Consider the following 27,749-nt stretch of genomic DNA (forward strand, 5'->3'; position numbering starts at 1 on the left):
ACAAACAAAAACTGGTGCTTTATATATATATATATATAAATATATATATATATATATATATAAATATATATATATATATATATATAAATATATATATATATATATATATATATATATATATATATAAATATATATATATATATATATATATAAATATATATATATATATATATATATATATATATATATATATTATATTTATGTATATATTTAATATGTACTATGTATTTATTTAATATTTATGTATATATAAATATAGATAGTGAAAATTTTTATTTATACATCAATATTTAATATATATATCTTAAATATTTATGTATACGTACATTTTTTCACTACCTGTGTACAGTCCGGTCTATTATTTACCTTTATATTTTCAGCTTTGTTGTCCTTGTTTCTAGATGTTATTTTTATTTCTGTTGAAGTATGTCGAGAGATGCATAAAAATTCTTTATATATGCACGCATACTTGGCCAATAAATGTGATTTGGATTCTGAAAAAAATTAACTTTTGAAGCAAAAATGACTGGGCAGCAGTGAAACTCAGTCAAATCCATCACGTCTGACTGTTGTCTGTGTTTCTGTCCACTAGAAGGCAGACGTGCGCTTTCATCCAATACAGCAGCCATGCACCATTGTTAAACGATTGGAAGTCATTAAAGAATGGAGAACACACGTTTCCCTGCAGTCTGCAGTACAATAATACCGCGGTGATTACACCCTGAGGGCAGGCGTACAAATCCAACTTGCCCTTACATTAAGTTTTGCTTCCATGTGTTACATTTGCAAAAGCACTTGATGGAAAACATAAAGCAGTAAAATAATGGAAGAGAGTCCCGGAGTTAATTCTGGACTCACAGGATGTTTGCCTCCGAGGAGAGCCGACGATGCCAGGAACACACCAGCAAAGACGGCCGTGAGGAGAGCCGGGGGCTTTAAGATGGAAAGAACAAGAGAGAGCCAGAGAGAAGGGGGGGGGGGGGGGGGGGGGGGGGGGGGGGTAGCGGCATGTGATGTGGTGCCTTCTGTTCCCTGTACCAGAGCTGGTTCGTGGGCCCAGAAGGGCCCTGTCATTACATTTCAATGGAACAAACTCTGGTCTGCAGAGGAATGTCTGCACAACACACACACACACACACACACACACACACACACACACACACACACACACTCTCTCTCTCTCTCTCTCTCTCTCTCTCTCTCTCTCTCTCTCTCTCTCTCTCTCTCTCTCTCTCTCTCTCTCTCTCTCTCTCTCTCTCTCTCTCTCTCTGACCATTCCACTACAAACGTTTCCCCAAATAAAAGCTTATTTGCTCAATTGATCCTGATCCTCCTTGATCATCGCATGCTCTCTGGCCTGGCCCTTGTGTGTATGGTGGAAATTTCAGAACATGAAATATGGCAGATTCACAATAATTTCTAGGGGCTGCTTGTCTGCGTTTTTTGCCCCTTAACTTTGCTAAAAACTGACACGCTGAAGTGTTTTCAAACATGCATTCTCTCTTCTGACCAGCAGAGGGCAACTCCTCTGGTTGCAAAAGAAGTCTGATTGTATAGAAGTCTATGAGAAAAATGACTACTTCTCGCTTGATTTATTACCTCAGTAAACATTGTAAACATGAGTCCATGGTCTATTCTCCTTGAGTAAAAAAAAAACGTCTTAAGCCTGAGTGTTGCACTCCGTCTTCACCGTGACCTCAACCCTGCACAGTGTTTCAAAAATAACGTTTTCTTTTCTTAACAGTGAATGATTCTGGCATCGCTTACTGTGTGTGGACAACATGGCCGGGGTGGTGCACTTCCTATGGCATTCCTACAGAAAAAGCTAGTTGGAGTGAGATGAAGAAAAATAGAAAGGAAGCTAAGAAAAAAAAAAAAGGAGGGAAGAGAGACTGAAGCAGAGAATAAAAATAATGAGGGAGAAGTGAAATGAGCTGAGGAATGAGCAGACTTTGGACAAAACTAATGTGAGACAGATGAGGAACTGGACGATGCAGCAGAAGTAAAAGTAAGATTAGTGGCAGAACAAGACTAAGCCTTTGGTCAAAGTGGGTCATTTTTGTAGTTTCTACCACTTTGGATTTAATCCAATAAAAAAAGGTTATCAAAGTATACACGGGCCGTACCGTTTTTGAATAACTGATGATTGTTGAATTTAGACTATATGGGCTCAGTAGTAGAGGTGAAATGCGGCCTCCTATGTGTTTGGAGCTACATCTCACACATTGCACCTTTAAAGTCACAAGGTGTCAACTGTATGAGACTCACCAAGCTTTCAAGTAACTGCAACATGAACTCACATACAAAAATAATGCTCCAGGAGTGTGATGATATAGTATAAAGACCATAGAGTGTATATAAGTAGTGGACGTAGTCATCATGACGTCACCCACTGGTTTGTGGACTGTTGTTTTGAAGCCTCAAATTCAGCGATTCCGCTGTCGCCATCTTGAATTACAGCCGCTGCAATGTTTTAATTTCCGCAACCATTGAACAGAAGTGACCATATTTGGAATGTGGAGGAGTGATGTAGAGACACAGTATACGTCTCTGGTAGCAGCAGCGACCTGTCAATCACAGTAAGCCCGCCCTAAAGCATACTTTGCTTTTTGGTCTGTTTGACTCTAAATGGACCATCATTTACTAAAAGAACATCATGCTGTATTGAAGAATACTTGAAACTAGAGATTGAGACCATAAACTCATGTTTACAATGTTTACTGAGGTAATAAATCAAGTGAGAAGTAGAGTCATTTTCACTTCTATACAATCTGACTTCTTTTTGCAAACTGAGTCGTCGCCCCCTGCTGGTCAGTAGAGAGAATGTATGTTTTAAGACACTTCTGCAATAGCTTCACTCGGCAGAACCGGAGGTTGTCACCTGATAAAGACCAAAAAAAAACACATAGGAAGAAAAGGGAGAGGAGGACAAACAAATTTCGGACTTTCGTCAGAAATTAACAGCTTTTCAAATGTGAAACATAATAATATGTTAGCGTTTCAGCTAAAAAAAAAATTAAAACACGACAAAATAGCAAGTAGTTTCCTTCGTGTGAGTTATTGTGAAGTTACTTCAGCGATGAAGTCAGCTTGTTAATGTTCCCTTTATTAAGCCCAACCATGGTGTTCTTCCTAAACTGAAGAAAGTGTTTTTGTTTTTGAATTTAAAAAAAGTTAACCGCGTGTTTACTGCGACCCGTGTACCCAGTGCGATAGTATGTGAGTTGAGATAAGAACGTGTTGTTGAAAGTCCAAGCTTAACCATGGATGCCAATCCACATCAGTATACGGTATCGGTCCGATTATGTACTTGTAACAGAACATTAAAATGTCAGTTTAGTTAGTTTGTTACAGTCGGACAGTGAGGAACATCTGGTAAAAAATAAAACATGTTTTCAACAAAGTCATTGTTAGCACTGTAATGGTACTATTAAGTACTCATATGGGTACTCTGTGTCGGCAAGTAGCCAAGTGTAATACTTGGTCTGTAAAAAGACGGTGCATCCCTACATGTAACCCAATGTCTCCTAGTTTTTCATGAGACTGCTGTGTCAGCCCTTGAAAAACGAAATAGCATACAAGAGATAGGTGGCAGAGATAAAATATATTTTAAAGAGCGGGCATGTGAGCAGAGTAATGAGAGCGACAGAGACAAAATGATAAAGAAAATCCACAGTGCTCAGTAGTTTGTATCTTTGCCGGCCGAATCACAGAACGAGTGAGAGACAAATCTCAGTATACAGAAATATCTTTAATTTCATAAAAAGATTAACAAATATTTTACAAATGCCACACATTAAGAAAAAGCAACAGATTTCAGCAAACCCGTTGATATAGAAACAACACAAAAGTTTTTTTTTAAAAATACATCTCTATGAAGTCTGTTAATCTCCTCATTCAAATAGAAGTCGTAGGATTACGTTTCCCTTTTGTTTGGGCTTGATTTGTGTCTTATGTACAGTAACTGTCTCTATTTACATTGTGCTTGTTTTTTGTGGCAAACAAGGTTTTAAGTATAGCTGGGTAAACACACACACACACACACACACACACACACACACACACACACACACACACACACACACACACATTCACGCACACATTCCTTTGGATTCCTTGCTGGTTGCGAATGGAGTCCACAGCATCGTTAGTGTTAAGGTCACATCTCCGCTGACACTTTGGCTCAAAGTCAAAGACACTTTTGGACACAGACGTGTCTCACGGTAAAGTGCACATGAAATGTCTTTGGTTTAACAATTCTCACCCTGTTTGTTTCTCGTTAAGAGAGTGACCTTTTTGCTCAGAGAGAAGCCTGTATAAAAAACAACAAAAAAACAACTTTCTCTGTGCATCTTTGGAAGCTTCTTGTTAACTTTGGCTTTCTTTTCTTTTTATTGGCTCTTTAGCTTTTCAGCTGATTAAAGCAAGTTGTTACATGTTTAAAATCAGTGAAGTCCTAAAGCCTCACCCACAGTCTCTTGTGTTTAGTTTTTTTCCTGGGGTAGAATAAGATATGACGTCCAGGAGCTCAACTCCTGACTCCAGAATAAGTGCCCTTGTTGGGGAATCAAAAAAACTAAAAAAGTCCGGTCCCCCCTTCTCACTTCTCGTCGCTCACCGAGCGGTCCGCAACGGTGACGTCCTGTATTTGGGAGATTTTCACCTCCTCCCCGGGGATCCCTACCTCCATGGGGATCTTCAGCTCAGCGGGGATCTTCTCCGCCGAGGAGCTGCGGCTGGACAGCTTGTCCATCTCGTCCTCCAACTCCGAGATGCGCTCGGCAACGCAGTGGGCGGTGAGCCGGGCCTCGGGGTCATGGTCCCAGCACTCTGTGATGGTGGCGCAGATCACTGCCACGCCCTGTCGAGGAGAGGAGGAGAGAGCAGGGGAGGTGAGATTTACCAAGTGTTTGGGTGAACATCAAGTTGTTTTAATGCAACGTGAACAAATACACATAATTATACTATTATACTATACTAATTATACATTATACTACTACTACTACTACTACTACTACAACAACACCAGAGCATCCTGGGAGTGTGTGTGTTTCCTTCCTGCTAATGTAACACATTTGCCAATATACTGAACATCGGTGGTCATGTTGCAATAAAATAAAATTAATAAAATTAATAAAATTAATAAAATTAATAAAATTAATGAAAATATTTTAAATTTAACATGACATGAATCGTGAAATGAAATACATGCAGATGTTCATAAGCTTATTTCTATGTAGGTAGATGACAAATAAGTATGAATATACAGCAACAGTGTCAGAGACAGGGTCAAATAATCAGCATGGAGTTGAATTTTTCAATTAAAAAAAAAAGTCAAAGTGACTAATGGGGATACAGTTTTTCGAGGGAAAATGCTGCGTCCACTAAACCCTACGGTACATAAAACATTTTTCTTGACTTTTTGCTCCATCTGGTCCGTTTGTTATTGTGTCATGTAACCTGTTGCCAAGACAACGGTGGAACTGTTGAGTGAGAGTTGGAGTACAGAGAGTGCAGCTTAGTGTTAATCTAAGAGATCTTCTATGTCACGGTTGAATATTTTGCTGATTTCCACAATGTGGATTTGACGCGAGATTTCAGGACGAGACTTTGACTCTGAGCATACAGACGGATTGGATTGAGCGAAAAGTAAAGAACATTTTTATAATTCTTTCCATAATGCTGTCAGACACTGATAATAATAATCTGACCCCGTCAGTGGTAAAAACAAGCACTTTTAGTTGACAAAGGGTCCCGGTATGAAAAGTGACCCTTTCATGCCGTCAGAATAATGATGCTGCATGACATAAAATCATGTAAGAAACTAACTTTTTGGTTGATGTTTATTCTAAAAAACACACATTAGCAGCAGACTGTATGCAGTGTTGATGGTTCATATTCTACAAAAAAAGGTCCCAAGGTGACGACAGTATCCGTCATAATAATGTTGATGAATGCGCTTTCGTCCATGTAAAAAAATAAATAATATGAAAAAGGGAATTCCTAGATAAGTGATCAATAATGGTTGGTATTCCCGCTTTGGTTAGTGTCTGTGTGATGCGGCAGCTCGGTCTGACCTGGTGCCTGAGCCAGGTGTCAGGTATCTCAGGGCGTCCTCTGTCCCTCAGCACGTTGTCCTTCATGCTCTCCACACAGGGGTGCTCTCGCACCTTGGAGCCGTACGCTGGCTCGTAGTCCTTCACCTCTGCGGAAACAACAAACACAACCAAATATTTGATTTTTAGATGAAAACAGAAATGCAAAAAGAGGAAGACCTAAACGGGTGAATAGAAAGTGTAATAAAGAAATAAATAGTATCATGATGTCTCTATGGGAGGAAAAACGATCATCTTTTTCTGAAAACGACAAATCAGCTACCGCTAACAAGCAATTAGTCTAAAACCTCAGACTGTACAGAGCTCCGACATAACAATCCCTCGATTTTGTTTTGACTATTTCATGTCGAGGAACAAGAAGGAAAAATAGAGAGAGAGAGAGAGAGAGAGAGAGAGAGAGAGAGAGAGAGAGAGAGAGAGAGAGAGAGAGAGAGAGAGAGAGAGAGCATGATGTGGAAAACCATGAAAAATTCAAAACAAAGTTCCGGGATTAGGTCCAGACCTCATGAAACCGAGCTCACAACAGCTGCAGTCTGTCTTCAGCCCCCCGAAGAGAAGGGCTCTCTGAATCCTCACAGTTGCCGTGAAACGAGACACTAGCTGCTGCACGGTCGTTCATGAAAACGATAGGCAAATATCTAACAAACAGTGTAAGGGTCATGTTCTGTGTGCCCTTCTCTTGTTCTTACAGTTCATACATTTTTATGCCCTGTATTTCACAAGCTGTCAAAAACTGAGGATTATTAACTGATGTGTTTTAGGTGTTGATGTATTTGCAGCACCTGCTTTTCTCTGGGCATGTTAATTAAAATGAATTTAATGTTCACTGCAGGACGACAAGACAGTAAACAGTAAAGTCCTTCAACAAGCAAATACGACTTTTGCTGGATTTTGGGAAGTAACCCCAAACTCATGAGGCAGCGTTACGTTTGCCAAACACGCTTGTGATCGCTCGCTCAGAGCTCGCTCAAGTTGTCGTTTGAGACTTTAGAGCCGGGGATGAAGTGGACAGCGGCTGATGTCCCCGCTCATTTGATTGTGCTGGCCATGCCCGCACAATAAAAAAACGTGTTTGCGTTATTATGAATCCTACTTAGGCGGCAACGACAATGAGAAAATGACTCTACTTCTCACTTGATTTAATACCCAAGTAAACATTGTAAACATGAGTTTATGGGCTCAATCTCTAGTTTCAAGTCTTCTTCAATACAGCATGATATTCATTTAGGCAAGGCAAATTTATTCATTTCAACAACAAGGCAATTCAAAGTGCTTCACATAAAACCATTAAAAGCATCAAAACACAATGCAAAAGAAATGGAGATTTAAAAACAATTAAGAACATTCAATGAAACATTAAAAACAGTCATTAAAACACTAAAAAGCTAAAAACAGAATAATAGTTGCAGTGCAGTTTAAGAAATAAAATACAGTAGTAGTAAAATGCAGAAATTGATTAATATCCTTGAATCTGCTTCAATTAAAGGCAGCAGCAAACAGAAAAGTCTTAAATCTTGATTTAAAGGAGCTGAGGGTCTCAGCAGACCTGCAGCTTTCTGGGACTTTGTTCCAGATATGTGGAGCAGAAAAACTGAACGCTGCTTCTCCATGTTTAGTTCTGACTCTGGGAACAGAAAGTAGACCGGTCCCAGACGACCTAAGGGGTTGGGATGGTTCATAAGGTAGCAGCAGATCAGAGATGTATTTCGGCCCTAAACCATTCAGTGCTTTATAAACCAACAGCAGGATTTTAAAGTCAATTCTTTGTTGGACAGGAAGCCAGTGCAAAGACCTCAGAACTGGATTGATGTGATCCACTTTCTTGGTCTTAGTGAGGACTCGAGCTGCAGCGCTCTGAATCAACTGCAGCTTTCTGATTGACTTTTTACAGAGACCTGTAAACACACCTTTACAGTAGTCGAGTCTACTGAAGATAAATGCATGGACAAGTTTTTCCAAATCCTGTTGAGACATAAGTCCTCTAATCCTTGATATATTCTTCAGGTGATAGTAGGCTGATTTTGTAATTGTCTTGATATAGCTGTTCAGGTTGAGGTCTGAGTCCATAACTACACCCAGATTTCTGGCTTGGTTTGTGGTTTTTAACATCAGTGACTGAAGCTGAGCGCTGACTTTCAATCGTTCGTCCTTGGTACAAAAAACAATTACTTCCGTTTTATCTTTGTTTAATTTTAAATTCTGGCACATCCAGTTGTTGATTTGTTCAATGCATTTACCCAGCCCTTGTATGGGATTATAGTCCCCTGGTGATATACTTATGTAGATTTGTGTGTCTAATTATGATAACACACTTTGTTGTTTTCCATAATCTGAGCTAGTGGAAGCATGTAGGTGTTGAACAGAAGAGGCCTCAGTATTGAACCTTGGGGAACACCACAAGTCATTTTAGTCAGCTCTGATTAGCTACAGACACAAAGTATTCTCGGTATTTCAAGTAGGATTTAGTAAATGATGGTCCATTTAGAGTCAAATAGACCATAAAGCAGGGTATGCTTTAAGTCGGGGCTACCTTGTGATTGACAAGTTGCTACCGCTGCCAGAATCATATACAGCGTCACTTTGTCACTAATCACAAAAAGCCAAGATGGCGAAAGCCAAAATGCCAAATTTGAAACTTCAAAACGACAGTCTACAAACCGATGTGTGATGTCACGACGACTTCGTACACAAATTACATACAGTCTATGGATTGCTCTATTTTAACTGGGATGTGTAGCTTTAGCATATCATGTATGCATGCATTTAAGACCCCTTATAAAATTCTTTCAAAATGAGGCGTTTTTTATCCAACAACTCACAGAGAAAACGTTTAAGCTTAATTAGCCAGCTGGCTTTGGCTGATCAAAGCTGCAAGCGTCAAAGTCGTTTCAGCAAAATCAACAGTCTGCTACATGAGTAGCTTTTTTTTGCAAGCTCCGTCTGAAATCAAGGACTCAGAATGTAAAGCTAGATAGACGTAGCTCAGTTGCGGCTGCTAAATTCCACTTTGTGGTGAGATTACTTTCTTCTGGCTGGCCATAATCTGATCAATCAATTTTGAATAACATGTGTACTGTGCTAATTAGCGGAATAGTTTGATGGAATTTAGGAAAAGCCGCAACAGTTTCATTAAAGTGGTCTCTGCCGCTGTGTCCTCAAATACAGGAAGTGGGAAGGTTGGAGTGGAACCCCCGGACAGGAAATTGGAGGTCTGGGATCGAGACTGTGTGCAGAGAAGCTGACTCTACAGGGCCACACTTCCTGTTTTTGACATGTGGAACTTCCCCAACTGTTTTTAGCATTTTAAAAGCGGACCCAGCTGGGCCGGGACGGACCCCGTTCCCCTGGAGGTTATTTATGCCAGCTTCTCTGCTGTTTAGATCTCCTGCTGCGGAGCTGGAATAAATACCACACATTTTCCTGGACTGGATACAGCTGAAAAACACAGAAGCGTAGAGCGAGCTGACCTAAAATTGAGAAAGCTGGAAACAGAAATAAAAAGAGGTGGAGTGTTTCTAAACATCAAGACTGTAGCGGAAAAGGATCCAATTTCATGCTCTGATGGTCAATTTGTCTCTTAAAGCCTGTACTTGTCCTTGTATTTCTGAGCAGCATCTGGGACACAGAGACGTGGACGAACACGGTCCATACGAGAGAAGTGCCCCCTGCTTCCCTTCAGCAGCTCTGGACATTTAAAAAGCTATGAGAAGAATTCCCATCTTTGGTTTGAGAACATATTTCTTAAGAGACTGCAACCACAGACTCAGTCTCACTGACCCCCTTTCACTGTCTAGGGGCCCTCGGTTTAAAGGCCGGGTATATCCAATCTGAGGGGGCGGAAAGCGGTTTATGACAGTTTCCTTTGCAGATTATCTGTCTGAGACCTTTTGTGGCCTGGAGGTTAGCAAGAACCTCTGTGGCTGGAAACGCTGTCTGGGATTTGCTATCTTGAAATAAAGCACAGCTCCAAAGTTTTGGCGCTCAAGAGACCCAAAACTCTCAACGGGCGTCTCAGCATGAGTCTAATCCCACATTGATACCGGATGAACGACATCATGAGAAGCAGAAGTGAACGTGCGTTTAGCTAATGAACCACACCCTCTGGTCAAATGTCTTTTCTCCGTCCAAACCAAGCATTGGCCAATGTCCAGAGATAGTTGTGGGCTGAATTTCTGTGGCAAGTTTGTAGCGAGCACATTGGGGTGCTGTTAAAGTTTAACGTCCGTGTTTGATGGGACTTTGGGAGGCTAAAAGCAAGATGGGGGGGCCTTCTCTAGTAACAGGTTAATCTAGTTCTATCTGTGTACAGTCCTGAAAATGAATCACAGTTGCTGGTTAGAGAAGTGTCATAACCCTGAAATTTGGGTGATGAGCACTCAGTTATCGTTCATTCTTGGTAGCGTGAGGCACAATGCCGGTGCCACGAGGCAGTTAGCTTAGCTTAGCATAAAGACTGGAAGTGGTGGAGAAAGCTTGGCTCGCTACAAAGCGCAAAAATACGACCACTGACACGTCAGCTGTTGTCAAATTAAGAAGTTGTGTGACGTTTGCATTTAAACAGAAATGTAACAAATACTATTTATTTACAATTTGAGTGATTATCAAGAACTTTTTTGGGGGATTTTGGTGGTCCCGGTGGAAAACCTCCCATTTTACTGCAGCAGGGGTCTGACAGTCTTCCACCGTGCCTCCCTTCCCTCCAGCGGGCCCAGCAGTATGGTCTTGGTCTCCAGTAGCGTGGTGTTGACTCCCAGCGGGGGACTGGAGGAACAACGATGCTCCTGGCCTGGAGGAGGAGACACTGCTGATGGGAGCAGAGCTCTCCTTCTACCGCCGGAGTTTCCGACAGCAGGTCGGAGGCAGCAGCGGAGCCGGATCTGGGTCCGTTAACGGCGGACTGGTTGCTGCCGGAGTCTGAGCTTAAGGAGATTCTGGCAAACCTGCATGATTTCGTCTGATTTTGCTCAGAATCAGTGACAAGCATCAAGAACAACTACATAGGAATAGTCAACCTTCACACTGATGGTCTCGTCTATTTATGAAGGTCATATAGAGGCATCCGTATGAAATCGAGACCAGTTAGAAGTTCCTCATAGTAACTTTAATAAGCCCACCAGCTATTTCCTCCTGCTAAGCTAAGTGCCTCCTGGCTTCACACACAAAAAAGAGAGCAGGATCAAATATCCCCCCCCCTCACGGCAAGAAAGTGAATTTGTCAAAACATCAAAGCCTTCTTTGTCCTCTGAAACGTCCTCTGTCCCTCAGCCCTCGCCCCATCAGAGTCGCCCCGATCACCCCCTTTCACCGGTCTTTTGCCAAAAAGGCTGCCTCCCTTCATGCACCGCAAGCCTTTTTTTTCGCTTGGCACGGCGCAAAACTCTTCGCCACGCTCCGTTACCCCGTGTAACCCTCCGCCCTCCCGACGGAACACGCGGGCACTGCCGCGCCCTGCAGGCTAATTCAGGACACCTAAATGAAATGCTACACAGACACACACAGAGAATGTGCTATAACTAACCACAACAACAATGCCGGTTCAGTGGTAGTATTTCTATCCACCATTCTGTCCCCTGTTGTCGGGGTGGAGGCAGAGGACGCACGCACACACACACACACACACACACACACACACACACACACACACACACACACACACACACACACACACACAACCACACTTCCACACACACTTCCACACACACTTCCACACACACTTCCACACACACACACACACACACACACACACACACACAGATTGAGCCCTAAACGGGGCAAGATGAGGGCACTTGCGCGGCACCTCCCTCTCTCTCGACTTCTGCTTCTACGTTTCTGCATCTGAAATAAACACACACGTGCAGACAAACACACGCGTGTTGAAATGTGACTGTCTGGTTCTAAATGTTTCAGACTGTCTAGAAAAAAGCCCAACTAGGCGGAGGGAGGGAGGTGGACCGGAGAGAGAGTCCCTCTCTACTCCCAGGAGAGCAGACGGGAGGAAACACAAACGTGTTTTATTTTTCGTGTGTGTACTTCAACACGAAACCTTCTTGTTCTTCTTGTTCAAATGGTTGTTTGAGGGTCAAGACTTGTTTTTTAGATTTGAAAGATAGGTTGGGATTCATTCCCCCTCTCCATACAAGGAGCAAGTGTAAAGTTTGTCCATACACTGATGACACATCGATTACATTACTTTCTCTGTCGTTTTTCCTTGTTTTTTTATAGCAATAAAACTAATTTAGTTAATTTATCAGTGCCCACGTTCATCAAATAAAAACTTCTGATTTAAGACTGGAGGAGTCTGCTCCATACAGCAGTGAGAGGGATGTGTTTTTTAGCTGAAACGGGCTACACTGCAGGCTGCAAAGAGTTTAACCCTGTGACCACCAGCAGCTCTCACCGCCGTGAAGAAAACGCTATGAAACCTGCAGGAACCTTTCAGTTTCTCGAAAAGTAGTCCCGCAATTTAATCTACCAGGTGCTTCTTAGTTGAAACGCAGATAAAAGGTAGGTGGGATTCACTAGAATTTTTGTACGGAGCTCTGGCACGAGCCGGCCGATGTTGAGGCTGCCGCAGACACACAGCCATCCATCGTTAAAGATTTAGTGCTTACAGAGACTGAGCATCAGCCAATGTCTGTTCTTGTAAAATGTCCTGTGTAGTCTTGAACACTTGTGTTGTCACAAGTTTATTAAGTGTTGGAGAAATGTCCACACCGTAGCATCCCTGAAACTGAAACAATCCGTTCCCTATCTTCCCCATCTTATGAGAACATTTAACCTTCTGGAAACCCAAGCTGTTTCAGGGTGTTTCTTTTTAGGTTTTTTTTGCTCCCTTTATGTTTTATTCTCTGCGGCCTTGTTTTTCACTGCAACAGATATCTGCACCTCTATGGAAACAGCACAATCATGGCTAAAAGTAGAGAGAACTCAAAAATGTCTTTAGTGCAGTAGAACACAGTTATAACGCCATAAATCATAACAAACAGAGAAAAGTTAAATATCTTTGATAATTTATTTTACAAAAAAGGGAAAACAATGGGATCTACATATCCAACATTTTGTGCCCACGATTGTTGCCAATATTGTGAAAAATAAATTGAGGCTCCAGTTCGTAGGCTTGCTCGTTGCGCTGAGGCACGCAGAATTTATTGTTTTTGACAGGATTTGGTTCGTGCAAACGTTTTATTTTTGATTAGACATGTAGAATGAAGTGATTTTGATACAATATCACAATTTTAAGCTTAAATATGCTTGGTTTTTTTCTGAGGCGATGTTTTTACAGTTTCTGGCTACGATAAACTCTGATTGACGGTGATTTAGAAAAAAAAAAAAGAAAGCATGCCTTTCAACCCCCTCAGCCAATTTGCCAGCTGAAACAGGTACAGTATCCACTCCCGCTCTCTCTCTCCCTGATTTCCTGCCCAAAGAAGGGCAAGAGCGGAGTTCAGATCGTCTCCCTCACATATCAGACATTCCTAAGATTCCCGCTGCAGACCTGGAGCTGAGGTCGAGGTGCAGTCCGACAGACGTGACCGGCAAACCCAGCCACCGCAAAAAACAGGAAACAGTAGCCTCAACCTCCTGTCTGCTCTATGTAGGTCACACATAGACGTACGGTAGGCAGTTGTATATATGGACTCTCAGATTACTGTATGCACAATCATGTGCAATTTGATGATAAGTCATCCACTTTTTCTTATGAAATGGATGAAAGTGCATCTCAAAATTTGTGGCAGAGAAAAAAGGTTTTCTTGCAGACAGTCTGGTGTCATCAGAGGTCTACGGAAATGATCTTGTCTAAGAAAAGTTGCATAACTAATGCAACCTGTATATACAGTATTTCTATGTTTTGCATACAGACCTGTCTATAGTCTATTCCAGCCATGCAGATTGGATGCCTATATTACCCATGCTTATAGTGTTTATCGTGTTCATCATAACTACAACACTAGCAAGATTCCTCAAAAGGTTATTGTTTTTTTCTTTTCAGAGCAATGGACATGCCAAATAGATTTCTGTGTAAAATACTGACTGATGTCTTACACTCCAACCATAGACCGTATATAAGAAGTGGACTAAGTCACAGTGACGTCGGTTTGTGGATTATGGCTTTGTGGCCTCGACATTTTGGATGTCGCCACCTTGGCTTTTTGCAACCAGAAGTAACACAAGTGGGTGGCGCTAAATACAATCGAACGCTGATTAAGACATTTTTAGGTGACCAAATAGTTCAAATCAACTTCCATGAAGTGGAAACAAAGGGTTAAAGCTCTAAGCCGAAAACACAAACAACTCCCAAACCAGACAACGCTGTGGTAGTGATCTGTCAATCACAGTAAGCCCGCCCCAAAGCATACTTCTCTTTATGGTCCATTTGACTCTAAATGGACCATAATTTACTAAATGAACATCACGCTGTATTGAAGAAGACGTGAAACTAGAGATTGAGACCATAAACTCATGTTTACAATGTTTACTGAGGTAATAAATCAAGAGAGAAGTAGAGTCATTTTCTCATTGACTTCTTTTTGCAACCAGAGGAATCGCCCCCTGCTGGTCAGTCGAGAGAATACAAGTTCAAGAAAGACACTTTCACACCGGCTTCACTTTTTAGAATACTAAAGACCTTTATCATCAGTTTCATCAAATCCCAATTTGATTTTTTTTTTAACTCAAAAAAGGCTCACTGGGTTAAAAGGGTCGTCTGGTAACCGCAAGGTCAGCGGTTCGATCCTTGGCTGGTACGTGTCCTGTGTCGAAGTGTCCCTGAGCCAGACACTGAACCCCTAACTGCTCCCCGGGCGCCTGTCATGGGCAGCCCACTGCTCCCTATATACAGGGATGGGTCAAATGCAGAGAAAAATGTCCCCTTCCGGGATGAATATAGTGTATAAAATAAAATAAAAAAATAAAAAATAATGGTGGCCAAGGTGGGTGAAGTATGCCACCGTATATATGAAGTGTTTATCTTTATTTTTGTCTCATCTGTGTAACTGTAAAACAACATTAGGTGCATTTAGGACATTATGAAAGCTGCACTAATCCATATTTTTATATGACGTATATGTGTTATGTAAAAGATGATAACCCAATATCCGGATGTGTAAATAGGCAATTGTTTGCTATAACAACATTATAAAGGTGATAATATCCAGTTTCTAGTTGTGTACAGCGATAAACATTTCCTTTAGATGTTTCGTGCACCGGAGTAAACGGGAGTTAATTACCAACAGAAGCACATGCTGCCTCCACTGCTATATGCCAGTACCGCTGACATCGCTACCGGCCAATCAAATCGCCCGCTGAACTTGTTGCGATAACCCCGAAACGTATGACGCCAGTTGTTCCTATTGAGTTATCTCAGTGGTTGACACTTCACCTCAGCAGGATCTGTTTTCTTCTCTAAGTGTGTGCATGTGTGTTACATGACATCATACTTCCCACAGCTTGAAACATGTTATTAATGAGTATGTGTGTGTGTGTGTGTGTGTGTGTGTGCGTGCACTGACCTCCGACGGCTTCACACCTGGACGTCATCTCCCAAAGCACAAGGGCCATGGAGTAGATGTCAGTCTGTTTAAAGGACTCAATGTTCTCCAGGTTGAGTCGGGCCTCCAGCACCTCCGGAGCCATGTATCGTGCTGTGCCCACCTGCGGCACAGAGACACCAACAGGGGTTAACACGCTAGTACACACTGGGGTCGCGCCGGTGTCAAAAAAAAAAAGTAAAACTTGCAATACATTGGGTGTCTGGAAACCCTTGTTTCATCACCTCAAAAAAAACATGGACTTTCTACTAAACGGACTGAACGTGCGCCTCTCCCACCACTGAGATTTGATCTCCTTCATGTTGCAGGTGTCGTGTCATATACGGTCAATATGTTGACCCCCTTACTGTAATAGTGATACATGTTACCCAGAGAGGTTGTAAGTATGTTTCTAAAATGTTACGTTTCTAAATTAAAACCTGTGGAGCTAACATTGGCAGATTATGCTAGCACATCATTAACTAGCGTTAGCATTTATATGCTACACTAGCTACTGAAGGTATACTGAAGGTGTACACATGCTGCTTTTGCTTTTTAATTATTGTAACAGTAAATAAAGAGCCACCAGGCTTTACAGGAACTGTGTTCTTTTATTTCATTGTGATGACGTGGTGGTTCACTCAAACACTGTGATCTGTTTAGCTTCTATCTTTATCTGTTTAACCTGTGTTAACAGCTGAATCAGTTTGACATCCTGGATATATCCTTCAAACACATATTGTAGACCCTTCTGTCTTTTCCTTTATGAAATAGCTTTTTAATTTTTGGAAAGATAATTAAGATATTTATGCAGGGAGTGCAGTTAGTGACAGTATGGGCTCCTTCATAGCTCGGATAGCTTGGCAAAGTCGCTAAAATAACAAATGCCGTTTGTAAATAAGTACAATATTATGATAATCACCTTGTCATATTAATTATTACTACTGCAATACAAGTTGGATTTAGCGCCGTCAACACAGGTTGCTGATGTAGGCTAATTTTTGATATGCAAGAACATGTCATAAAGACTAATCGGATCAGACGGTTTGTATGAAATCAAAATGGTATAGACTCGTACACCGAACTGATTGGCAGGAGCATGATGTTTACACTCTTGTCTGGCTGGTGATCTGTTTCTCTTGCAACAATCAACCATTTGGCTTAGTGACAATAAACCTGACTCACCAACTGTCTTCATTCACGATTGGATGAGATACAAGATTACACATGTTTGATGTGTGTTATCTGAGGACACGCATCAGTGACTGCATTCAGTACAGTTGGCCTTACATCTAAAATGACACTGTGAAAGTTTCTGTTGTTGCGTTGCAGTGTTTCTGAACCCCGCGGAGTAGTTCGTTTTAAAATCTTGGTGGGATTTCTACACAACCAGAGAAAGGAAAAAGTCATTGTTTTGCAAGTGACTAGTAAGTCTCAAGTCTTTGCTATTAAGTCCCAAGTCAAGATCAATAAGTTCCAAGACAAGATGAACAAAGTCAAGTCCCAATTTAAGACCAACAAAAGTCATGTCCAAACTCAAATCCAGTAAGTTTCAAGTCACGCCCCTCCAGCTAGTGGCTTTTGTTCCACCCCTCTAAAGGTTATAAAAATATTATAATTGTATATGCACATATTCTATATACATGATACCTGAGCACCTCAAGAAAATACAGTTAAAAAATTGTGGTGACAGCAATTACAATTCACAATCTGTCAACCCATTGGCATTTTGATGATGCGTTTGAAAAGGAAAAGGAAATTAATTTTTGTTTTTATTCGGGCTGAATGAAATGATTGGACGGACTTATTACAGTCCCGCGACAGCCACAGATGTCTTCCTTTGCAAGAGCATTTGATTCATTGATTGCTTCAGAGAATTTCTACAATTATATCAAAAAAGTTTTATAAAATACCTTACCCACTCTAGCTTCAAGTTTAGTACCTTTGTGGTTAAAGTTACAAAGTCGAACGAGCTCGCTGGCAGGATATGTTTGCCCATTTTTTTTAGACAAAGAACATTGTGCGGCTGCCCAATTTTCTTCACAGGTTTTTCCGATCTGGACACACACAGAGGTTATGATTACAACCTACCAGCTGGGAATTTCCAGTTGTGAATGGAACGCCATGTGACAGCCACGGATCATCATTTTAACATTTGAATGGATAAAACGATATCACGGAGAGCACAGGAACAAATGTAAAGAACCTGGTGGCCATGGCCAGGTTCTTTCTGTGTTTGCATGTACTGAAGGGTTGTCCAAATGTAAATGACTTTACTTTCTAAGCTTCTTTTGAGGTTTTCGAATGAAGCATGTCATATTTTATGACATCATGACCAAACATCTGGCCGGTGGCTAGCAGTTAATGATGCTAACGGTGCTAACAGTGCAAACAACGGCAGCAGTGCCGACAAAGCTAACAGTGGGGAACCGTAGGGTGGGAGCTATGCTTCCTCTACGCTACCTCTCTCCTCTTTTTATGGTCTATTAGGGTCACAAGTGTTGGTTTAATTTATTTATTTATTTTTATTTGTTTATTTATTTTGCAATAATTTAGTCCACTCTCTCTCACCTGTCCCTGCTCCATTTCCAGCCGGTGAATCATATACAAGCAGAGGACAAAGTCCCACTGACGGGGTGAGAAAGAGATTGAGCTGCCCTGAGGAGCTTGCATGTCACAACAAAGCCTCTACGTCTTCGTTCATCCCTCAATTGCCTGTCTGTCTCTGTCAGATGTCTTCTGTCAGCAAACAAGGTGTGTCTTATCAAAACACCCAGAGGGACTTACAGTAAAGAGGGGGAATCAAAACAAACACAGCCAGCTCATATCTCACCAAAAAAAAACAAAGCTAATTGAATGCATACAGAGAGAGGTGTCAAAACTAGTACTAGTCACTTTTCAGATTAAGAAAACACATACGTCCATGTTTATAATGTTTACTGAGGTAATAAATAGTAGGTTCATTTTCTCATAGACTTCTTTATGCAACCAGAGGAGTTGCTCCCTGATGGTCATTAGAAAGAATGCAACGTTTTTGGTTGGGTACATTCTAAAAATCTAACATGCTCTTGCTGGTGTTACCTATCCAAGTTTAAGTAAAGGAGTTGAGTACTTCTTCTACCACTGGTCATACTTGTATATGATGACTATGGACAGGTTGCAGTTGACACTTTAGATCATTTGGAGGACTGCAGGTAAGTTCAGTACCTTACTCAAGTCACAAAATAAAGAAGAAAAGTGATTCAAAGAGACTTTTTATCTGACCTGTCCACTGTTGGCCAGGTCATCCACAGTCAGAGTGCTGTCCAAACGGAGTCCCAGCCCAAAGTCACACAAGCACAACGTCAGGTCGTTCTTCACCAGGATGTTGGAGCTCTTCAGGTCTCGATGGACTATGGGCACCTTTAGGGTACCATAGAAGGATGGGGGACAAAAGTACTTTAAATTTAGTTTAGTTTTTAAATAATTAAAAACACAATACATTATATATATAAAGACATTTCACATTAACACTGCTGGCATTTATTACACTTTAGGGGATAGCCAGTAAGAATTTAGACTTTCTGTATAATTTGATCATCATTAGGACATATAATAAAGACTGGGCAGATGTGTTGTTTGCTGTTCCTATTTTGACAGTGTGTCAGTTATTATGATTAGTGAAGATTTTTTCGCTCTGTCCGACCTTAGGGCGTCCACAGAGGAGGCGGTCACTGTGCAGGTGGGCGACACCCCGGGCCAGACACATGCCTAGCACCTGCAGCTCTTCCCAGCTGATTACGTGACGTGTCAGGTGCTCCTGGAGGACAGAGGAATTTATAACAGGTTAAGATTGTAACTTATGAATGAAAAGAACTTTACTTCACTACATTTATCTGACAGCTTTAGTTATTAGTTACTTTACAAATTATGATTTTTGCACACAGAAAATATGACGATGTAAAAGTACAGGTGAGTTGAGAACATGTAAAACATTTCGTGGGTCTAGCTGCTGCTTGGTCTTTTAGTAATGTTAACAATTGTAATGTATTCGTAATAATGTTGACATTTGGACAAAACAAACATGGTGAAGGTGTCACTTTGACTAATTGTGACGGGCATTTCTCACTTTTTTCACTATTTCTACAAACCAAACAATCAATCGATTAATAAAGAAAATAATCAGCATATTAATCCATAATGGAAATAACGAGGACCACCTCAAACCACAAAACAGTAAAATCCTGCAATAATAATAATAATCTTATGAAACAAAATATAATAATTAGAGCTGGGCAAGTTAAAGCGTTAATATCGCGTTAACTCATTAATGAATTAACACCGACAATTATATATATATCTTGTATTATTAAGCAGACATTTTTAACACAAGAACCGGGCAGCAAGCGGTGGACAGCTGTTTGTGTGTGTGTGTGTGTGTGTGTGTGTGTGTGTGTGTGTGTGTGTGTGTTTGTGTGGCGTCTCTTCCTGCTGCTGCTGCCCCTCCCGTCTCACACACACGCGCACGATCATCTCGTTACAGGATCAAACGTGACAATATCAAAATATACACTGCCTGGCCAAAAAAAAAGTTGCCACCAAAAAAAAAAGGTCACACACTCTAATATTTCGTTGGACCGCCTTTAGCTTTGATTACGGCACGCATTCGCTGTGGCATTGTTTCGATAAGCTTCTGCAATGTCACAAGATTTATTTCCATCCAGTGTTGCATTCATTTCTCACCAAGATCTTGTATTGATGATGGTAGAGTCTGACCGCTACGCAAAGCCATCTCCAGCACATCCCAAAGATTCTCAATGGGGTTAAGGTCTGGACTCTGTGGTGGCCAATCCATGTGTGAAAATTATGTCTCATGCTCCCTGAACCACTCTTTCACAATTTGAGCCCGATGAATCCTAGCATTGTCATCTTGGAATATGCCCGTGCCATCAGGGAAGAAAAAATCCATTGATGGAATAACCTGGTCATTCAGTATATTCAGGTAGTCAGCTGACCTCATTCTTTGAGCACATACTGTTGCTGAACCTAGACCTGACCAACTGCAGCAACCCCAGATCATAGCACTGCCCCCACAGGCTTGTACAGTAGGCACTAGGCATGATGGGTGCATCACTTCATCTGCCTCTCTTCTTACCCTGATGCGCCCATCACTCTGGAACAGGGTAAATCTGGACTCATCAGACCACATGACCTTCTTCCATTGCTCCAGAGTCCAATCTTTATGCTCCCTAGCAAATTGAAGCCTTTTTTTCTGGTAAGCCTCACTGATTAGTGGTTTTCTTAAGGCTACACAGCTGTTCAGTCCCAATCCCTTGAGTTCCCTTCGCATTGTGCGTGTGGAAATGCTCTTACTTTCACTATTAAACATAGCCCTGAGTTCTACTGTTGTTTTTCTTCGATTTGATTTCACCAAACGTTTAAGTGATCGCCGATCACGATCAATCAGGATTTTTTTCCGGCCACCTTTCTTCCTCGAAGACGATGGGTCCCCACTATCCTTCCAGTTTTTAATAATGCGTTGGACAGTTCTTAACCAAATTTTAGTAGTTTCTGCAATCTCCTCAGATGTTTTCTCTGCTTGATGCATGCCAATGATTTGACCCTTCTCAAACAGACTAACATCTTTTCCACGACCACGGGATGTGTCTTTCGACATGGTTGTTTAAGAAATGAGAAGCAACTCATTGCACCAGTTGGAGTTAAATAACTTGTTGCCAGCTGAAAGATAATCGCCCATGCAGTAATTATCCAATAGGAGGCTCGTACCTATTTGCTTGGTTAAATCCAGGTGGGGACTTTTTTTTTGGCCAGGCAGTGTATATTTGTCGTGTTTTTAAATTAACATATAAGCACATAAGAACAAACAGCTCTTAACTGCAACTCTTTATTAGCATAACTCCACATGCAGGTACAGACTCCCGCCACATTCCATGCTTCACCTACATTCCCGTGGGTCCTAATTCCCTCCTTGTACAGCTTCTTATCACAAAGTTTTTAAAGTTTTTTTGTTTGGATAAATAATAAGCCTATCATTTAGTTATCAATACTGAGACAAAAAAAAAAAGTAGATAGGTTTGCAGTTTTCAAGGTGTATATTTCAAATTGCATCTATTACACAGAAAATAAAGTTGTGAACACCAGCTGAATATCTATTATCAGAATCATAACTGTATTTTAACTACTGTGTAAAGAGAATACTGCTGTTAAAAAGAACCTGATTTGTTTGCAAACCAAATGTTATTGCACTTTTGTTCATATAGCACTACTTTTAAAATAAAAGTAGCGTAATACACTACTTTTTAATTCATTATTGAATTTTGCGCATAACAATGCAATTAATCGCAAAAAAAACATTTTAAAAGTCATTAAAAATTGTAATTGTTGCCCAGCAATAATAATAACATAACAGTCACTGGGGACATTTTTCTACTTTTAAGTACATGTATTTAAAGGGTACTTTCAGTATTTTTCAACCTGGGCCACATGTTCCCAAGTGACTAATGGGGACAACATTTTATTAAAACTGGTCCAGTATTGAGGGAGAACGTTGCAGAATGTAGCTGCTTAGGGGCAACTCCTCACCGTCAATGTACAGACCGGATCAAGCGAAAGGTAAAGACAAAGATTTAATTTCTCTGTAGAGTTCTTTCCATAATCAGTGGGAACAACAAGCTCTTTTGGGAACAACAAGCTCTTTTAGTGGACGTACATTGACGGAGAGAAGTTGCACTGAGCCATTACATTGCAGCCCGTTTAGCGGCTGGCGTCTCCGGGGTTCTCCCTAAATACTGGATTCATTTCAGAAAATGTAATGTCCCCATTACTCACTTGGACACAAAAATATAGGAGAATAGGGTCTACATCAGGGATGCCCACACTTTTCCGGCTTGCGAACTTTTAAAATGACCAAGTCAAAATGATCTACCTACATTCAAAATGCTAAATATTTATTTATTTATTCATTTATATATTTATATATATATATACGTATATATATATATATACGTATATATATATATATATATATATACGTATATATATATATGTATATATATATATACGTATATATATATATATATATACATATATATACGTATATATATACGTATATATATATGTATATATATATACATATATATATATATATATGTATATATATATATATACGTATATATATATATACGTATATATATATATATAAATATATAAATAAATAAATATATAATAATATATATATATATATATATATATATATATATATATATATATATATATATATATATATATAAATAAAAAATGGCGGTCTCACCTGGAGGTTTCCTCTGTGGTGGAAGGCAGTGATATATATGCACATTTCCTCATGTTTGGGTACTTTTCCTCTGTGAGTAAGTTCCAAAACTGTCTATGAGCCCTAGACTTCAGCTGAATGTCAGCCAGTAGTGTCAAAATCTCATCCTCAACTCCAGACGAGTTCAGGTGAAACAGCGTTGTAATGTTTGGATCAACCTCAATATCTTCCCTAAATGTGCAGCACATAAATGTAGCGACTGGCTCAAGTAAAGCAAAGTCTTGAAAGTGTTTGTCAAACTCTGGCAAACACTTGTCAATCTGCTCTGTGTAGGTTGACAACTGTCAAGTTGCGCACACGGCTTCCGTTGCGTCTCCAGCTCTGACGCGAGGTTTTGGAAGTTCCCCAAATCACGGCGCTGCAGCTTTAGTTTCTGTAGTAGAAATACATTGGGAGGCTAACTAATTAGCTCGCCGGAGTTCTGCGGTTGACCGCGCATACGTGGTGACCCGTGTGTTAGAAAAGATATGATCTCAGACTGGCTGCCATGTTAGTCAATCAAGTGGCAAATGCCATGAGGACATCTCATTTTTTTTTAATCGACGTATTGGGCACCCCTGGTCTAGGTTGATAAATATAGAAGTTACCCTCTAAGTAAATGGTCTGAATACTTCCCCAACACTGCCCTAAAGTAATACTGCCCTACCTTAAAATGGCGGTCTCACCTGGAGGTTTCCTCTGTGGTGGAAGGCAGTGATGAGCCAGTACTGTTTCTCCACCTTCCTCTCCTCAGCCGTCAGGAAGTGGAGGATGTTCTCGTGCCGGAGGTCCGTATTGGAGAAGATGTCCTTCTCGTTCTTCCAGGAGGCGTACTCCTCGTAGGGGAAGATCTTCACGGCCACCGTCTCGAACTGATCTGAGGTGGTCTGCTTCAGCTTGGCCTTATACACCTGGGCGAAGCGACCCTTTCCCACCTGGGACGGGATCAAAAGTGATGACATTGGTTAGAATTTAAGTTTGGGTGGTTTAGAGCAGAACAACCCTCAAGTGCCACAAGGTCTACCAGCATATCCAGCTCTATGGGCAGTGGTTCGGTGTTGTGGTTCAGGTGGTTGGCATGCGTCGAGCTGCTGTCCGACCCGTCGTCGTCCATCATGATGGCGCAGGCGTCACTGCAGTCCAGCCCGCCAGCTTTCGGCTTGCGCTTCTTCATGCTGCTCTCCCACTCTTGGTTCACCCGTCGTCGGTAGGCTCGGTACCAGTAGAACATTCCAGCAACCACCACCCCCATCACCAGCAGGGGTAGCAGGCTCACCAGGATCACCGACACCAAGGGATCGTCTGGGGTTGGATCCACGACTGGGAATACAAGACAGATGATGAGATAGAGGTCGTAAGAGGTTTTTGTAACACTGGGACAAAGTGGAGAGTTTGAGTAACTGTTAACACAGCTGCTGCCATGTAAAAGCCTTCCATTGAAGAAAGCACATTAGTAGCGTAGCGGTAGATTGGCTTAGTTGGGGTTAACCAGAGAAGATGGTCCCAATCTACTTTTCAAACTTTTCAGTGCTTTATTGTTGTTGGTAAATTACTTTTACACAACTGACCGGGAAAATAGCAGCAGGTGCTAACATTTTTGTGTGAATTGAAACGAAAACAACACTATTCCAATAACACATATGGCCATTGATAAACCCATTAAGTGTGCAGCAAATATTAGCCAAAATCCATTTGGAATCCTTCAGATTTCAGTCCTGGTTGATTTAATGACCCCTGGCAGAAAGTCTGGTTTTATACTACAGCAAACACTCGCGAAGCGGCAACTTTGTCAGAAATACATCAGTCGGACCACAGTGCATCTGTTCATAACGACTTCATCACTGTAAACCAACAGACTCAAGTGGCTTATTGCTTTTAGAAAACGGTGACTACATACACCTGGTAAGGTTTCATAAAAAAATCACGCATCAGCTAAAAACAAAAAAGTATTATTCCGCCAAGCAATGCAGTTCCTCTGCGTCATTCAGCGGAAAACAGCTTGAAGACTGGGGTCAAAAACATTTTTTGTTTCCTCAGCGGGGAGAAGACTTTGCACTATGTCAATAGGCCTGCTGTGGACACTGCCAGCAGCCTTGACAGCTTCATGAGCTATATCATTAACTACCTCCTTGGACTCGGACTGCCAGCTCGGACGAAAACGGCAGCCAACCCTCGGAACTCCAGCGACAGAGAGAAAACAGTCGGGAGCCTGTCTGCCTCAGCTTGGCCCGGCCCCGCCCTGCTCTGGCTGGGCTCCTTTTCAAAGGGTTTCTCACTCAGTCTCTGCCGGGGAACATGACCGTCCGGAGTCAAGCCGCTACATTGGCAAGCCATGAGGAACTCGGGACCGATTGCTGACCGTTGACTTGCGGCTATTTTGCGTTCAGATTTTCCTCACAGTGCTCTTGAATGAGCCATACAAATGGTTTAAATCAAACAAGTCACAAGTATCATTAAATATATCAATAAATAAGACCGTCTTTCACTACCTCATCGAATTCATGCATTTCTTATTTTTCTCACCAAATATTTCCAATTTTGAATTCCCATTTGATTGGTGAAAAGTATGTAAATACATTTACTCAAGCACTGTAACTAAGTGCAATTTTGAAGTACTTTACTTGAGTATTTTAATTTAATGATACTTTATGCTTCTATGCCACTAAATCTCAGAGGTAAATGTTGTACTTTTTTTTGTCACTATATTTATTTGACGAGTAAGAAGTTACTGGTTACTTGGCAGGTGAAGAATTTAATAACTTAGATGAGTATATGAAATGCAATGCGTTGTTATACCATCCAATAGTATAAACAAATTAATACAATCAGCTCTGTTGCAGACAGCAACAACATTGAAATACACCTTGTATGTTACTGCATCAATAATAATAATCTAATATTATAATATGTAATAATGTAACAACTGAAGAGCTAATTTGGCTGAATGATGAGTACTTTTACTTATACGAGTACATTTTCTTGGTTATATACTTACATACTTTTACTTAAGTAAGTAAGGGTTATTTTTAGTGCTGGTAACAACACATTTCGCAATTAATCGCATGATTTTCTGCAATTAATCGCATTGTTATGTGCAAAATTCAATAATGAATTCAAAAGTAGTGTATTTACTTTAAACGTACTGCTATATGAACAAAAATGCGATAACATTTGGTTTGCAAACACAGCAGTATTCCCTTTACACAGTAGCAGTTAAAATACAGTTATAATGATTCTGATAATAGATATTCAGCCGGTGTTCAGAACTTTATTTTCATGTGTGTAATAGATGAAATATACACCTTGAAAACGGCAAACCTATACGTCATCTTTTTTTCTTTTTTTTAAATGTTTGTTAAATTCTCAGTAGCAATAACTAAATGATATGCTTATTATACATATTTCAAACTAAAAAACTTTAAAAACTCAAAAAAAATCATTTAAATGAATCATTTCTTTTTTGCTTTTTTGGTATTTTGGTCAGACACACATGCAACGCTGATTACCGTTAATACGTGCATGTGGAAGTTATGCTAATAAAGAGTTGCAGTTAAAAGCAGTTTGTTCTCACATGCTTATATGTTTATTTAAAAACACGATAATATTTATTTTGATATTGTCACGTTTGATCCTGTAATGCGGCGTGTCACGGGGTGGGGGGGTGGGGGAGTGGCAGCAGCAGGAAGAGAAGGAAGAGGCGCCACACAAACACAGTTCACACTTTCTGGACCGCACGGGTGATGGAAGGAAATACATCAATTAAGTCTACTATTTTATGTAAGTATTCTAGTAATGCATGTAGCTATAACATTTCTCTTAATATGCTCAGAAACCTTAAACAACTTTTCTCCTTGCGTGAATGAGTGAGTGAGCTACATAACATCTGGGTCTAAATTTCGGAGCAGAGGATGGCAAATATTTCGACCTTGGACGACAATGGCGTCTACCGTTACCATTGCCGGTATTCTCTGCCAGCCTCACCTAATTTTACCACCCTGCTCTCGTCCACTACATGATATCCATCTTGCCGTCTACCATCTGCCTGATTCTGTGTGAAAGCAGCATGATGATCATATACTAATGAGATGGACATGTTCGTACATGTCCAGTCCAGTGTTAAGTGTCTTGCTACAGTGTCAATGTATTGTAAAAGCAGCCACAGCATTTTAGCTAGAAAGCTAGTGCTACTAAAGCTATCAAGCTGATGTTTGGTATATTTGACACTAAGTCTATAAAATGTGAAAAATGCCACAATTAAGACTAAGGCCTATTTCCATCGTTGTCTTTGATGAAGACACATGCACTTGATGACGAAGATAATATAAGCAAGGTGTATGGGGAGTTTTAATTATCGTAGCTAACGGATGTCTGATTCACAATGATGTTTTAACCATCCCTCTGTCTTTAAAGAAGTGATTGTCTTTGAATCCTTCATGTACGCTGTGTGATCATACAAGCTAAAAATATTTAGTGGAATATCTTCATCTTGTGGTTGAGTGTGTGTGTGTGTGTGTGTGTGTGTGTGTGTGTGTGTGTGTGTGTGTGAGATTGTAAAGCAGTAAATCTCACTGAAATTGCTTTGGGCAAACCACGGATGCAATGAATCAAAAACGCTGAAGATAGACTTTAAAGTGGGTCGTGAAATATGACCGCCAGACAGTCAAGACACTTCTTCTCAAATTCCACGTGTCTGTGCATGTGAGTACACTTTAAGGTTTTTTTAAGATCGCTTGGAGGTTTTTGAGGTTTAAAGTTTATTTCCTCGCCTTCTTTCTGCCG

General features: G+C 40.7%; 1 protein-coding gene across 3 annotated transcripts in view; it reads right to left on the reverse strand.

Moving 5' to 3' along the window:
* Nucleotides 1-3,730: 3,730 nt before the first annotated feature.
* The window catches only part of tgfbr2b (transforming growth factor beta receptor 2b), a 45,542-nt gene continuing 21,523 nt past the window's right edge, over nucleotides 3,731-27,749 (reverse strand). For all 3 annotated transcript variants that reach the window (XM_068735331.1, XM_068735332.1, XM_068735333.1), the window contains 7 exons: nucleotides 23,995-24,290; nucleotides 23,657-23,905; nucleotides 19,329-19,442; nucleotides 18,908-19,045; nucleotides 15,626-15,767; nucleotides 6,078-6,205; nucleotides 3,731-4,861 (listed from right to left, as the gene is read on the reverse strand). In XM_068735331.1, the coding sequence (XP_068591432.1) occupies nucleotides 4,601-4,861; nucleotides 6,078-6,205; nucleotides 15,626-15,767; nucleotides 18,908-19,045; nucleotides 19,329-19,442; nucleotides 23,657-23,905; nucleotides 23,995-24,290 (1,328 nt within the window). In that variant the 3' untranslated portion in view covers nucleotides 3,731-4,600. The remainder of the gene's footprint in view (nucleotides 4,862-6,077; nucleotides 6,206-15,625; nucleotides 15,768-18,907; nucleotides 19,046-19,328; nucleotides 19,443-23,656; nucleotides 23,906-23,994; nucleotides 24,291-27,749) is intronic.

The sequence above is a fragment of the Cebidichthys violaceus genome, unplaced genomic scaffold, assembly GCF_023349555.1.
Source record: "Cebidichthys violaceus isolate CVI_PGR_0920_01 unplaced genomic scaffold, fCebVio1.0.p SCAF_7, whole genome shotgun sequence".
In the NCBI taxonomy this organism is placed as follows: domain Eukaryota; kingdom Metazoa; phylum Chordata; class Actinopteri; order Perciformes; family Stichaeidae; genus Cebidichthys; species Cebidichthys violaceus.